Genomic DNA, 16,114 nt, shown 5'->3' with positions numbered 1-16,114 from the left:
AGCCCATCATGTCTGCACTGGCCAAAAAAAGAGAAAAAAAATAAACTAGCCGCTCATTTTTAATCCCATTTTCCAGCACCTGGTCCATAACCTTGCAGGTTACAGCAATTCAGATGCAGATCCAGGTACCTTTTAAATGAGTTGAGCATTTCAGCCTCAACCACCAATTTAGGCAGCAAATTCCTGATGCCCACCACCCTCTGGGTGAAAAAGTTTTTCCTCGTGTCTTCGCTAATCCTTCTACCAATCACCTTAAATCGATGGTCCCTGGTAATTGACCCCTTGGCTAGGAGAAACAGGTTTTTCCTGTCTACCCTATCTAGGCCCATCATAACCTTGTACACCTCAATTAGGTCACCCCTCAGCCTTCTCTGTTCTAAGGAAAATAACCCTAGCCTATCCAATCTCTCTTCATAGCTACGAATTTCAAGCCCTGGCAACATGCTTGTAACTCTCCTCTGTATTCTCTTCAGAGCAATTATGTCCTTCCTGAAATGTGGTGTTAAGAACTGTACACAAAATTCCATCTGTGGTCTAACTAGCATTTTATACAGTTCCATCATTACATCCTGCTTTTGTATTCAATACCACGCTCAATAAAGGAAAGCATTCTACATGCTTTCTTGACCACTTTGTCCACCTGTCCTGCTACCTTTAAGGACCTGCGGACATGCACTCCAAGGTCTCTCACTTCCTCAACCCCTCTCAATAACTTCCTGTTTATTGAATATTCCCTTGCTTTGTTTGCCCTCCTCAAATTCGTTACCTCGTACTTTTCCGGATTGAATTCCATTTGCCACTTCTCTGCCCACTCAACCAAACCATTGATATCTTTCTGGAGTCGATAGCTATCCTCTTCACTACCAACCACATGGCTAACTTTTGTGTCATCTACAAATTTCCCAATGATGTTTCTCACATTTAAGTCTAAATTGTGAATACATACAACAAACATCAAGGGCCCCAACACTGAGCCCTGTGGAACACCACTGGAAACCATTTTCCATTTGCAAAACCATCCATTGACCATTACCCTTCGTTTCCTGTCACTGAGCCAATTTTGGATCCAACATGCCGCCTTCCCCTGTATCCCATTAGATCTCCTGCCACGTGAGACCTTGTCAAATGCCTTACTGAAATCCATGTAGACAACATCCACTGCACTACCCTCATCAATCCTCCTTGTTACTTCCTCAGAAAATCCTATTAAGTTAGTAAGACATGATCTTCCCCTAACAAAACCATGCTGGTTATCCCTGATCAATCTGTACCTGTCTAAGCAGTGGTTTATCCTGTCTCTCAGAATTGTCTTCAATAATTTGCCCACCACCAAAGTCAGACTAATCAGCCTCTAATTTTCTGAAGCCCTTCTTAAATGATGGTACAACGTTCGCAGACCTCCAATCTTCTGGGACCTAGTGAGGATTGTAAAATGATCCTCAGATCATCTACTATTTCCTCCCTGGCTTCCTTCGACAGCCTGGGCTACAATCCATCTGGCCCTGGTGACTTATCCATCTTCAAGGATGTCAGTCTCTCCAGTACTTCCTCTTTCATTATGCTCACTGTATAGAATGTTTCACACTCCTCCTCTTTAACTAGAATGTCTGCATTATCCCTCTCCTTAGTGAAGACAGAGACAAAGTACTCATTGAGAACCCTGCCCACATCTTCTGCATCAACCCACTAAACAGATGACGGAGAAAGGAATAGAATGATACTTTGATTGGATGAGATGAAGAAGGATGGGAGGAGGCTTGTGTGGAGCATTAACGCTGGTGTAAGCTTGATGGGCTGAATGGCCTGTTTCTATGTAACATACCCTCCGATTCCTTTCTCCCTCATGTACTTAGCTGCCTCTAGAGAAAGGGGCTGTTGATCGATAGCGACTGCTTTTCTTCCATTAGTATTTTCTACTCAGGATCACATTGGCACAATGGAGCCGCAGGTCTTGTGCTGAGGCCACTTACTCAGTCCAATATTTCAGAGCGGTGAGCGCTCACTGCCTTTTCCCGTGTTGAACAACGTGAGGGGATGTTAAGGACTGAGCCTCCACCCTCAGCACTGAGGGGTCCCGGAACAGGAGCAGCTTGGTTACATTGAATTATATAGGAAAGAATTTTCCCCCCATTGGGAGGTGGGGGGGGGGGGGGGGGGTGGTGTGGGGGTGGGGGGGGGGGGGGGGGGCCAGGTTGTGCGAAGCGTGGGCGGGTCCGGGCCGCCATTTTACGTGGGTGGTCAATTAAGGCCCGCCCAGCGTGACTCCCAGAGGTGCCTCAGGAAGGTAAGTTTTAAGTGTTAAAAATTTTAATGAAGAGGAAAAAAAATTTAAGACACGTTCCCTCATGCGACAGTATCACATGAGCTGGGACATGTCAATGAACTTTAATGAAAAAAATTTGTTTAATTTGTAAACCCTTCGTGAAACCTCATCCCGCCTGTGGATGAGGTTCCATGAAAAATGCGAAGGCCGCCTGGGCCCTTCGCCTGCCCCCACCACCACCCCCCCCCAACCCCCACCCCACCACCCCCAGCCAACCTGAAGGTTGGATAGGCAGCTCTCTCAATAGCCTTAATTAGTTAATTAATGGCCTTAACAGGCCTTTGACAGCTCAGCGGGCGAGTCGGCTGCGTGTCTGCCGAACTGAAAGTCTAAATGACGCGCAGTGACTTCGGGACGCACGCCCATCACCCTGCATCATTTTACACCCCTGCTCACCAAGCCGAAAATTCTCCCCATAGTCTATATATATAGCAGAGAAATAGGCCATTGGGCCCAACCAAAATACGTTAGGCCCAGGTAAGGCTCCCTCTAAACTTGCCTCAGTCCCAACAGCGGTGTCCATCTCCTGCATTACAATGGTGTCTGCATGTCAAAGGTGCTTTGCTGGACGCAAAGCATTTTGGGACATCCTGAGTTCATGAAAGGCATTACAGAAAAGCAAGTCTTACTATTTATCTTTTGCCAGACGAGGCTCCTCCTCGAGGCCCCCACAGCCACTTGAAATTGCCCAACATAAAGTACACTTTCCTCCCATCCAGCATGGTTGGACTCAAACCAAATTGGTGATTAATTGCTTCACTCTTAACCCCCTGCTACCCCTTCCCTTCAAACTCCCTACTGCAATATTTAACAAGTGAAGAGGATGCTCAGTAGAAAGCATACCCCTGCCATGCTTTGTTAACTCAAAATTATTACAATTGTGTAGCTCTACCTCAAGGCCTGTATCTGCCTGACTGAAGGTCTGTAACTACAAAGTTGAAAAAAAGAAATATTTTTATTAAATGCTTCCATCTCACCCTGGAGGATTCAGGCCAATCCACATCCAACAAACTGCTCTGAAAACTCTGCTCACATTTTAACAGCTGTGAAAAACTGCACCACAGCAGTTGAGGTAATCCATAACATTCTAAAACAATCAACAACATTCTAAATAAAATAATCCACAACATGCTTTCATGCTTACCCTATCTCCCAATGTTAATGGATCCGTTAAAAAAGTGGAGGATCCTGATCTGGATCCACATCTTTGCCAAAAATGAATCAGTTCTTCCTTGGACCATGCCCTACCTGTGCACCAACTTTCATTGAAATCCATCCATAAGCTTTTGAGATATACTGTTCACTAGCAGACTAACAAACAGAAGTGAAACCATTATCTCCGCCCACCTTTAACGGCAGAGGTAACTAATAGAAAACGTCACAGTGTGAACTTATATAGCTGAAACAAAAAGGCCGCTTCACATAAACACGTCTCCACCAAGCCCAGAGTTGGTACATTGAGTGGAGAGGGTACAGGTTGGGTTTCTGTCTGCCACTTTTAGGTTTCTGTTATCTTTACACTTCCTACTTTATCACGGTACAGCATCTGGTAGCATGGCTATTTAAAGGTTTCTCTAATTGTTAAGATCTTGGCAAAATATCACAAAACCAGTGTGCGTGCTTTCCAATAACATTTGCATTAACTGGACAAAGGTATAGTCGATGCTTGACTATTGCTCTTTTGGAAATTTGGTTTTCGTTTGAAGGAAGAGCTGGGAAAGGGGAAAAGGCAGGGGTGTCGGGTGGGTGGGGGTGGGGGGGGAGGTCAAGAAGAGGGGAAAGTTTTAACAAATCTCTACAAAAACAGAGAACAGAATCACATGACAGCACAACATCGAAAACAGTAAAACCACAGACACGAACCAAGGACATCACTAGTTTCCCAATAGGGGCGGGGGGGGCGGAAAAAAAACAGGAGCAGATTGAGAGGCGGCAGCTCCAGGATAGTGACCGACACAGACACCAAATACAACTCATAAAACAAAACTGTTTTCTCAGCACACACTGCAGGCCGGATGACTGAACCCCAACAGCTTGCTATGAGACACAACAATGGCCCCATCACAGTCCATGCACTGATAATAGAGTCATGAAGAGGGTGCTTTTCTTTTTCCAGGAAGGAGCTACCACTACAATATGCCACGGATGAATGTTACACGAGATCAAACATGAGTCCGTAATTGTTTTGGCAAGTAACAATGCTTCCTGACAATAAAATTCTTTTTATGCCATCTGCATTCTCTTCAAAAAAAGTAAAAATTGTTATTTAACACAAATAAAAATATTTGGAGGGATAAAGGTAGACAGAGCAGTGACAGCGAGGGAGAGGTACAGGTGTGGGGAGAGGGGAGTAAGTGAGCAGAGCGATTGTTTATCAACCTTCTACTTAATTTGTGTTTTTGTCTTTCATACACAACTTTCTTTGGCAGCTCCAGGGCAGTAGTCACCACCCACCCTGCCAGGGTCGATGGCAAGAAAGGATTTTGTTGCCTCTAAAAAGAAAAAAATATATCTTTTGCATGAAAAAAAATTGAAAAGGAACACCATTTTTTAAATTTTTGGTTAAAAAAAGTGCCTCCAAAAAAATTCAAAATTATTCTTATTTTCTTTTACAAAATATATATGAATATATATATTATATGAGTATATATTTATCTATATATATATATACACATATTTATATATATATATATATATATGTATATATATATAGATAGATTTCTTCATTCTCTACCACCAAAATTACATGCGGTACATGATGAAGTGTGATAGCGAATAATGTCAGCTATAACCGCTGTTGGACAACAACATAAAATTGAACTAAAAACCAGGCATGCGTTAACAGAGAAAACAACATCCCATGCAACTGTTCAAGTTTGCTGATGCTGGGGTTAGAATGAGGGAGTGAATTTCTGTGTAAACGTATGATTTGATGGTGAGGGACTGTTGATATCTGTCATCTTTTAAAAAATAATTTCTTTTAAAAAAAATACTTCCCCCAGAAAAGGAAATTAAAGTATGTAGAAAACTTAGGGAATCTTAAGACTTAGGGGAGTTTGATTGACCTTTACCAAATATATTTATTTAATACTAATTCAAAAAAATAAAGGAAAATGCCAGCCCAGTAAAATATTTTTGCTATAAAAATCTTTTGCTGAATATCTCTTTATATATCTGCTCTAATGTTTATATATAAATATATATACATGTGTACATATATATATATATTTAAATATATAGGTAAGCCTGAAAAGATCATTCTAGGTTAAAAAAAAAATCATACACAGAAATTCTTTGATATCTGTTCTCTATTACAATAGTCTAGCCCATGGCAAGCCTTAAGACAGAGAGAGAAAAAAAAATACCAGCTAAAATTTGCAATAAATCAGCTCAATATCACTCCTTTGTCTGGCAGTGACAGTCAAAATGCTTCCGTCAGTGATTAAAAAAAAAATAACTAGAGCGTGAAAGCTAAAGAGAAAGGGGGAGGGAAGTCAGCGCAACGAGGGGGAATGGAGCGTGTGACTGACGGTAGACATTTTGGGGCATCGGTCAGATTAACACGGCCCCCGTCTATTACTAATTTCGGCTATCTGTAGCTGGGCTCAGCTCCGGCAGCGGCAAAATTAGTGCAAAAACGATACCATGTTAACTGCACTTGAGGTCCCATGGGTCTGTGTGCTATCATTGAAGAGCAGGAGAGCAATTAGCAGGATTAACGTGAAATCTTCATTATCCCCTGCTTAAACATTTCACTTATTCTGGAGAGGTTCCCAGAAGGATTCCGGGCAGTAATTCCAATTTGTCATCTGTTGATCAAACAACTTATTTCCTCTCTCGTTTTTGTTTATTGTCTCATTGCTCAGAACATGTTGCCTTTTTCATCTGGAGTTCCTCTTACTTCCCCTTCCCCACACTTTTCCATGGGACCTGATGCCTTAGACTGGGATTCCTCTACCTGTTTCCATTATAATTATCCTTTTATTTTCAATAAATTATCTTTTCAAAAGAAAGAAGAAAAAGCAAGCGAAAATGGACTGACCTAACCCACCTGAGCTGGGTTCACATTCATCGAGGTCCTCATCATCGCTTGCACACTCAGCTGAAGACACGATAAGGTCATCGGTGACCTGTAATAAAAAAAGAGGAAAGAGGTCACAGAAAATATTACTGCGGGCCATTCTTTCTACAATTTGAAACAGAAAAGGAGCAATCTGGAATTTATATAACACCCTTTTACAATACCCCCAAAGTGCCTTACAGCCAATGAAATTCTGTCCCTGTTGTAACGTGGGAAATGTGGCAGCCAATTTGTACACAGCAAGCTCCCATAAACAGCAATGTGGTCCTGATCAGATCATCTGTTTTTATGACGCTGGTTGAGAAATAAGTATTGGCCAGGATACTGGGGAAAACTGCTCTGCTCTTTGAGATAGTGCTGTGGCATATTCTACCTTCACCTGAGAGAACAGACTGTTTAACAAAGGCAAAATGGTGGTCACCTCAGGGAAGGCCGGTTTCTCTGGATAATTTTGACTAAGTTCAAAATACGTCACCCTTCCCCCTATTGCAACAACACCGAGAAATACTTCACTGTCTCTGAGGCACTACTGGGATGCAATGCACAATGTCAATGGAAATTCCCTCTTACTTGCTCTTACTTGCTCTTCCTGCTATTTGTGAAGGCTCATACTGCCCCAGAACAAACACCAGAGCTCCTGATAGTTTTGTGTTTTGAAAACCCCAAGTTACCCAGCCACTACCTCTTAATTCAGTCTCCAGTTCTGGGCACCACACTTTGGGAAGGACATGAAGGCTTTGGAAAGAGTGCACAACAGATTCACCAGAAAGTTTCCAGGGATGAGAGGTTATAATTATGTTAACAGACTGGAGAAGTTGGGTTATTCTCCTTACAGAGAGAATGCCACGAGAGATTTAATAGATGTGTTTAAAACCATGAAGGGTTTAGATAGAGTTAATAAAAACAAACCAATTGTTTCCAATGGTTGAAACTGAACTGGACCAGCTGCACAAGTACTGTGGCTACAAGAGCAGGTCAGAAGCTGAGTGTTCTGTAGTGAGTAACTCACCTCCCGACTCCCTGAAACCTGCTCCCCACCATCTACAAAGCACAAGTCAGGAGTGCAATAGAATAGTCTCTGCTTGCCTGGATGAGTACAGCTCCAACAATACTCACTAAATTCAACACTTTCCAGAACAAAGTGGGCCACTTGATCAGCACCCCATATATCACCTTAAACATTCATTCCCTCCACCATCAGTGCATCATGGCCACAGTGTGTACCATCTACAAGATGCATTGCAGCAACTCAGCAAAGCTCCTTTGACAGCATCTTCCAAACCCACGACATCTAGCACCTAGAAGGACAAGAGCAGCAGACACATTGGAACACCGCCATCTGGAATTTCCCCTTCAAGCCACTCACCAACCTGATTTGGAACTATATCACTGTTCCTTCACTGTCGCTGAGTCAAAATCCTGGAACCCCCTTCCTAACAGCACCCAGGGTGTACCTATGCCACATGGACTGCAGCAGTTTAAGAAGGCGGCTCACCACCACCTTCTCAAGGGCAATTAGGGATGGGAATTAAATGCTGGCCTTGTCCTTGACACCCACATCCCATTAATGAATAAAAGAGAATTGTTGATAACCAGAGGGCATAGGTTTATGATGACTGGCAAAAGAATCAGAGGCGACAAATGGAGGAATCTTTTTTATGAAGCGAAGAGTTAGGATTTGGAATGCACTGCCTGATAGGGTGGTGGAGGAAGGCTTAATAGTTGGTGTCCAAAGGGAATTGAATACATACTTGAAGGAGAAAAAATTGTTGGCTCATGGGGAAAGGATGGGGAAGAGGGGTGAGCTGGATTGATCTTAGAAAGAGCTGACGTGGAACAATGGGCTGAACGGCCTCCTGTGCTATTATATTCCAGGATTCCATCATTCTACAATCCTATCTCTGATCATTCTTTCTTCAGCCCTTGGTTCTGTTTTGTTGTTGGCTTATTATCAGTTGCGGCTCTCGGCATCTGAGTCAGAAGGTTGTGGGTTCAAGTCCCACTCCAGGGACTGCAGCACAAAAATCAAGGCTGACCACCCGCTGTAGTGCTGAGGGAGTGCTGGGCCATCTTTCAGATGCCCCTCTGCCCTCTCAGAATATCCCATTGCCATGAGTTCAGTGGAAAGCCAGGGAGCTCTCCTCCGGTGTCTTGGCTAATATTGATCTCTCAATCGACATCACAGAAACAGATAATCTTCTCATTAAGACATCGCTGTTTATGGGAGCTTGCTGTGCGCAGATTCGCTGTCGCACTTCCTACATTACAGCAGTGACTAAAAAAGTCATTAATTGGCTGTAATCTGCTTTGGGACATCCTTTCATTCCAGCTGCAAATCAAGCCCAGATTAATGGGATGAAACATTTCCTATTGAAATGTCAGAAACATGGAAGCCAATTTGCACACAGCAAGGTTTCACATCAGCAGTGTGATAATGACCAGAACATCTCCTCTTAGGGTTGCCGCTTGAAGAAAATATATCGGTCAGGGCTCCCCTGCTCTTCTTTGAATAGTGGCTGTGGGATCTTATACACCCGCCAGAGAGAGCGGACATGACCTCGGTTTAATATCCCACCTGAAAGACAGCACCTTCAACAGCGCAGCACTCCCTTAGTACTGGCACCGGTAGTGTCAGCCTAGCTTATGGGCTCAAGTCTTTGGAATGGGACTTTGAACGCCTAATCTTCTGACTCAGAAGTATGAAGCTACCCACTGAGTCATGGCTGACTAATGACCAGAGGTTCAAAACTTAAAACACAAACCTTAAACAGAACTATCAGGACGGTACTACCCCTCACCCCTCATCCATCACCTGTGGCTGTTCTTCTGTTGTTTCAGTTATTAACAGTGTGGAATGCAGTTATATGGAACAGGAAGGACCCAAGTATAATCCCTGATTGGCCGTGACTCTCATGATATTGGTTCGGATGGCTATAGAATGGCTCCAATGGGCCCCAGTGTCCTTGGGCCAGGGGCAGAGGAAACCAGTGAGGTTTCCGCAGATGTAACCCTGGATATGACAGCATGGGTGTAGCGTACTGAAAACTGCATTGTGCATTTTGTCCACTCAAGGCTACCAAACACATATGCCAGCAGTGGAAGTCTGGACTGAGAAAAGAAGAACACACTGTTTTAACAGGACATGCAGTTCTGATTCTGAATGCTTCTTGCTGAATTCTTACTGAATTCCCAAGAACTCCACAATGAGCTTGCTGACTTTCCCACACCTGAGATTCTCTGCATTACGACAAACCCTCCCTCCATTTGGTTGCTCCCTCCCCTCAGTTGTCCAAATTCAAATAGATACAAACCCTAGGGTGACCAATCCTTATGAGACAAAATAAGAGAAACCTAAGGAACTGAGAGAAGTGGAGCGCTGGTGACCCGTTGAGCGGGGAAGGGGGTCACCTTGAGAGCGAGGGGTTTGCGAATGAGCAAGAGGGCGCGAGGGTGGAATAGGGGGTGGAGTGGTTCTGGTCATCTTAAGAATGGGGCTGGGGATAGTCTGATTAAAGCAACCAAAACTTACAACTTATGTGGAGTCCAAAATTATTACCTCTCTGCTAGATGACCCATAGACTTGCAGTCCTGCTCAAATTCCTCAGTTGAGACTCTGAAGGCCCAGTCTCCCACAGGCTGTCCAGAAATGTGGGACAAAAGGCATCCCTTAAGGGACATGGGACAAACAGTCAAAATAAGGAACATTCCCTAAAATACAGGACAGTTGGTCACCCTGAAAAATCCTTCCCGCCTGCCACTCCTTCCTGTGGATGTTATTCAGTCCCTGCTGAATGGTATGCGGACACCAGACAAGAGCAGCACTGGAGTCATCTGTGATTCTGGGACAGTTGAATAGCCCATCCAGGCTCACGGTGGGGAGGCTGTTACTTGAACAAGTGGGACAGAGAGCTGCTGACACGTATGGTAGCGCACACCTTTATCGTTCAGGGCCTTCTGTGTCAAAAGGTTGGGTGTTCAAGGCCCACTCCAGAGACTTGAGCACACAATCAAAATCTGACACTGCAGTGCATTGCTGTAGGAGTCTGCACTGTTGGAAATGCTGCCTTTTGGATGAGACGTTAAACCATTGCCTATCTATCCTCTCAGGTGGATGTAAAATATTTCATAGCACTATTTGGAGGAAGAAGACAGTTTTCCCTGGTGTCCTAGCTGATATCTATCCCCTAACTGACACCTAAAAAAGACTTTCTGGTGGCGATAAATCGCAGTTTGTGGGAGCTTGCTCCATGCCGATTGGCTGCTGTGTTCCCTACAATACAAATCGTGACTACACTATAGAAAAATAAAGTGAGTCACGGCTATTAAGTGCTCTGGGAAGTCCAAAGGCTGCAAAAGACATTCAGACCAAGACGTTTAGTTCCCGGTGTGTGAGCCGGCTGGGGACATCCTGTGCTAAAGGAGCCGCTCAAAGTTTCAGTAGCATCCTGCGTTTTACCGGCTTTCCAAATGAAAGTTAAATGCCTGTCACTATATAAACTTTGTGAACAATTATTTTCTATTAATCTACTGGCCCTGGATACACTGGTGTCGTGTTATTTTAATGACACAATACCTTGGGCTTAATTACTGTACAAGGCACAAGGCAAGAAGCGTTCATAAGGGATTGGGTAAACATGTTGTGTGTTCATTTATTAAGACTAGGCACTTGACAGCAGCTATACATAGGCATGAAGCTTGATGATATGAGAGCCTTGTGTGGGGTCTGCTCCAGGCAAAAGTGAAACTAAAACTGGATCACATGACACACTTCCCTTCTAGTAATGTCATGCCGATATCCTTTAAAGGCATATTACAATATCTAGTATCTACACTCACAAGTGTGAATTTTTCCACATACACACACACAAACACACACACACACACACACACACACACACACAAACATATTCAAATTAGCAAAGCTCTTTTCTTTATTCTTTAATGGGATGTGGGTGTCATTAGCAAGGCCAACATTTGTTGCCCATCCCTAATTGCCCTTGAACTGAGTGGCTTGCTAGGCCATTCCAGAGGACAGTTAAGAGTTAACCACATTGCTGTGCATCTGGAGTCACATGTAGGCCAGACCAGGTAAAGACAGCAGATTTCCTTCCCTAAAGGGCATAAGTGAACCAGATGGGTTTTTAACAACAATCAATGATAGTTTCATGGTCACCATTACTGAGGCTAGCTTTTATGTTCCACGTTTATTAACTAAATTTAAATGCCACCAGCTGCTGTGGTGGAATTTGAACCCACATCACCAGAGCACTTGGGCCTCTGGATTAATTTCAGTGACATCTCCACTATGTCGCCTCTCCCTCCCTTGCACCTTTAACTGTCCCTTCCCTTAAATGCTCAGATTCTCATCATTTTACCAGCCTACCCCTGCCACTGCCACCCCAGCTCTCACTGACACCCCAGACCCCTGCCCAGACTCCCCCACCCTCCACCCCACTTCTCATTCTGCTAGCGCTTGTGTCTGTCTGTAAGCTGCTGATACCCCATCTCCAGTCAGGTGAAAGGCATAATGTGTTTACGTCCTGCTTGACCTTCAAAATCCCACATTCAGCCCACCGCCATTCACCACCCTCACCCTCAACCCCTGCCCAAAGATAAATTGAATTTGAAGTGGGTGACGTTAGTATTCAAAACAATTCACAGCAAATCAGCAGCATAATCAACCACCAAACAGGTTTAAGGTAACTGACAATTGAACTAGAAGAGAGATGAGCAGAATTCTTTTTGACAGAGTGAGTTGTGATGATCTAGAATGTGCTGTTTGAAACAGAGAGAAACCCGGCTCTGGGAGAGGGTGGGCAGAGTGTGTGTATGTTTGTATTATGAAGTGTGTGTGTGTGTGTGTGTGTGTGTGTGTGTGTGGTGTGTGTGTGTATGTATTGTGATGTCTGTGTATGTGTGCATATGTATTAAAATGTGTGTGAGTGTTTGCGTGTTTTATGGTGTGTGTATTTATGTGTGTGTGCATATTACAGCATTTGTGTGTGCATTACAGTGAGGGTGTGTGTGTGTTTGTATATTTGTATGTGTGTGTGTGTGTATAAAACGATGTGTGTGTATTACAGTGTGTATGTATTACAGTGTGCATGTATTTGTGTATGTATGAATATTACTGTGTGTGTATTACAATGATTGTGTGTATTACAATGAGTGTGTATGTAAGTGTTTGTGTGTGCATCTATTACAATGTGTGTATGTGCGCATGTGTGTTAGGATATATGTACATTACAATATGTGTGCATTACAATGTGTATGTTTATTATGATGTATGTGTGTTACAATGTGTGTGTGTGCATTACAATATGTGTGCATTACGACATATGTATAAAATGATGTGTGAGTGTGTATGTATTATGGTGTGTGTATATTACGGTGTGTGTGTATTATGGTGTGTATGTATTACGATGAGTGTGTGTATGTGTATTACAATGTGGTATGTGTGTGCATTACAATGTGTATGTTTATTATGATGTGTGTGTGTTACAATGTGTGTGTGTGCATAACAATATGTGTGCATTATAAGTATATAAAATGGTGTGTGTGTTTTACAATGTGTATGTATTACAGTGTGCACACGTTTGTGTACATATGCATATTACTGTGTGTGTGGGTATTACAGTGTGTGTGTGTATTATGGTGTGTATATTACTTTGTGTGTGTATATGTGTGTGTGTATGTGCACATGTGTGTGTCTGTGGGTGTTATGATGCACAAACATCACATTTGTGTGGGGTGGGTTGGCTGATCCAGAGGGTCCTACCCCTCATGTTTTGTTGGGGACTGTACATCATGATGGATGCCCTCACTCTGAGAAGGCAGGCAGGGAGCTCTGTAAGCCACGTACCTGTGTGTGGGACAGCTTGGGCCCACCTGAACAGCCCCAGGACAACTGGTGCTTGGCAGAGTGCTGTCGGGCAAACCTGCCCCCACTGGGCTGTTGGCATGAAACAGATCACCAAGACCAGATAGGGGCAGCAGTCAGAGGGCAGCGATGACAATGTCACTCTAACGCCAACACTGGCTCTCCTGCAAGCCCCTGGAAACTGGCCAAGAGACAATGAATGTCATTGCAGCTGATGACCTTTATGTGGGTTGACAGCACGCGATGCTGGACCTCCTGCCCTTGAGCATATTGCAGATGGGAGGGGGGGACTGCCGGGGTGATTGTTAGGAGGATACCCTCAAGTTGAAGACTCGGGGGAGGAGAAGGAGCAATGATGTCTTGTACTCCAGTCATCCGCACATTATACTGCAACTCGCTGTTAACAGCGTGAGATATTTGTACAGATTCTTCCTTCAATAGAGAAGCATTTCTCTCCGAGATCCATTTGCAGATTTTCAAAGCCTTGAGAATAGCTTATGAATATTAATTTGCCGTTCCTTGCCTGTAAGATGCAGCATTCCGTGAATGTATAACAGCCAGTACTGCAAAGGTTTTGTATGTACCATCTGAGCTGGGTTTAGTGGATGAATAAGCTGCACTGTGTTGTACTGAGCCTGCGATTATGAAGGTGTCAGCTTGATCACCGCTCTCTGTTGAGCTGACATATTCGATCCAGTGCGAGAGAGGATGTGTGCACAGAGGCACGTTGTGAGGAGAAGGGAGAGAGAGAGGCAGAGGATAAAAAACACACATAGAGTGAGGAGTGTGTGTGAGTGAGTGAGCAAGGAATGTGAGATAGGGAAAACAAGGCAGAGAGGAAGTGAACCTAAGAGAGAGAAGAGATAGTGTACATGAGAGAGAGTGAACTGAGTGCACGTCTCCAGGTGTTGTCTACACATACGTGGGTACAAAAGTGTACTTTGTTTGCATGTTTGTGTGCGTTCTGAGAGTGTATATGTATGTACATGCGCATGTGTGTGTGTGATTTTTAACACGTACATTCTTCAGGGATGAAATTAGACAGCAGGTAGCACTTTGATCTGAGTCTGTGGTGCTACCCATGAGCTTACACTTAAACATGAGGAGACACGATGGACGGTCGGCTGGAAGCCGACGGGACTGGAACAAGCCTGTCCTGCAACCCTAATAAACTGGGGCTGGGCTAGATTTGTTGAGAGTGGGACTTCTGCCCCTCAGTAGGAGCAAGTCCCACCCTCGGGAGCTGCCAGAGTTCAGTAGTGGGCATCGCTGGGACTGCAGGAAGGAGGGTGTAGATCATAGCTGTCCCAGGATAGGTAGGTCCCAGAGATTTAGGTTGGGCAGATATCCGAGAGCTCAGGGAGGGGGAGGGAGAGCTGTGGGGGTGGCTGGGTTCAGGAGGGCAAGAGTGTGGAGGAAAGAGGGGTGACATCTCGTGGGGTTGGCGGGGGGGGGCGGGGGGGCGGTGTACTCAAGGTGCCCCCTTTGCCTTCCCGCCCACCAGGCTGTAAAAATGGCCTGCCCGCTCCTGCCCACCAACCCACGCCAACCCGATTATGGTGTGGGCAGCTAACAAGCCTAATTGACCTCTTATTATTTATGTACATATGGTGGGTAGCTGCTGACTTTGGTGCCTGCTCACCTGGAGTGTTATGGGGGTCAGCCTGGGGGTGGACAGGAAGGTGGTGGGGTAACCACCTATTTTACATGTCCCCCCCTCACCCACCGCCAAAAACACACCTGGTGGCGGCTTGTCAAATCCAGCCCAAATCTATGAGAATTATTATGTCTGTGGAGGGGGGACTCAAGATGCAATTGAACCGTGAGACTGTAGCCCAGTGTGAGTCTCACAGCCCATGAGACTGTAGCACAACGTGAGTCTCACAGCCCATGAGACTGTAGCCCAGTGTGAGTTTCACAGTCCATGAGACTGTAGCCCAGTGTGAGTCTCACAGTCCATGAGACTGTAGCCCAGTGTGAGTCTCACAGTCCATGAGACTGTAGCACAACGTGAGTCTCACAGTCCATGAGACTGTAGCCCAGTGTGAGTCTCACTGTCCATGAGACTGTAGCCCAGTGTGAGTCTCACAGCCCATGAGACTGTAGCACAATGTGAGTCTCACAGCCCGTGCGACTGTAGCACAATGTGAGTCTCACAGTCCATGGGACTGTAGCACAATGTGAGTCTCACAGCCTGTGAGACTGTAGCCCGGTGTGAGTCTCACAGTCCATGGGACTGTAGCACAATGTGAGTCTCACAGCCCATGAGACTGTAGCCCGGTGTGAGTCTCACAGCCCATGAGACTGTAGCACAATGTGAGTCTCACAGCCCATGAGACTGTAGCACAACGTGAGTCTCACAGCCCATGGGACTGTAGCCCAGTGTGAGTCTCACAGTCCATGAGACTGTAGCCCAGTGTGAGTCTCACAGCCCATGAGACTGTAGCCCGGTGTGAGTCTCACAGTCCATTAGACTGTAGCCCAGTGTGAGTCTCACAGCCCGTGAGACTGTAGCACAATGTGAGTCTCACAGTCCATGGGACTGTAGCCCAGTGTGAGTCTCACAGCCCATGAGACTGTAGCCCAGTGTGAGTCTCACAGCCCATGAGACTGTAGCCCAGTGTGAGTCTCACAGCCCATGAGACTGTAGCCCAGTGTGAGTCTCACAGCCCATGAGACTGTAGCCCAGTGTGAGTCTCACAGCCCGAGAGACTGTAGCACAACGTGAGTCTCACAGCCCATGAGACTGTAGCCCAGTGTGAGTCTCACAGCCCATGAGACTGTAGCCCGGTGTGAGTCTCACAGTCCATGAGACTGTAGCCTGGTGTGA

General features: G+C 45.0%; 1 protein-coding gene across 1 annotated transcript in view; it reads right to left on the bottom strand.

The window, feature by feature from the left end:
* The window catches only part of nrxn3a (neurexin 3a), a 1,735,226-nt gene that overhangs the window by 47,246 nt on the left and 1,671,866 nt on the right, over positions 1–16,114 (bottom strand). Inside the window, exon 20 of the mRNA XM_041214454.1 lies at positions 6,375–6,453. Within this exon, the coding sequence (XP_041070388.1) occupies positions 6,375–6,453 (79 nt within the window). The remainder of the gene's footprint in view (positions 1–6,374; positions 6,454–16,114) is intronic.

Source organism: Carcharodon carcharias, chromosome 20, assembly GCF_017639515.1.
Source record: "Carcharodon carcharias isolate sCarCar2 chromosome 20, sCarCar2.pri, whole genome shotgun sequence".
NCBI lineage: Eukaryota > Metazoa > Chordata > Chondrichthyes > Lamniformes > Lamnidae > Carcharodon > Carcharodon carcharias.
This window is presented reverse-complemented; position numbering and strand designations above follow the sequence as displayed.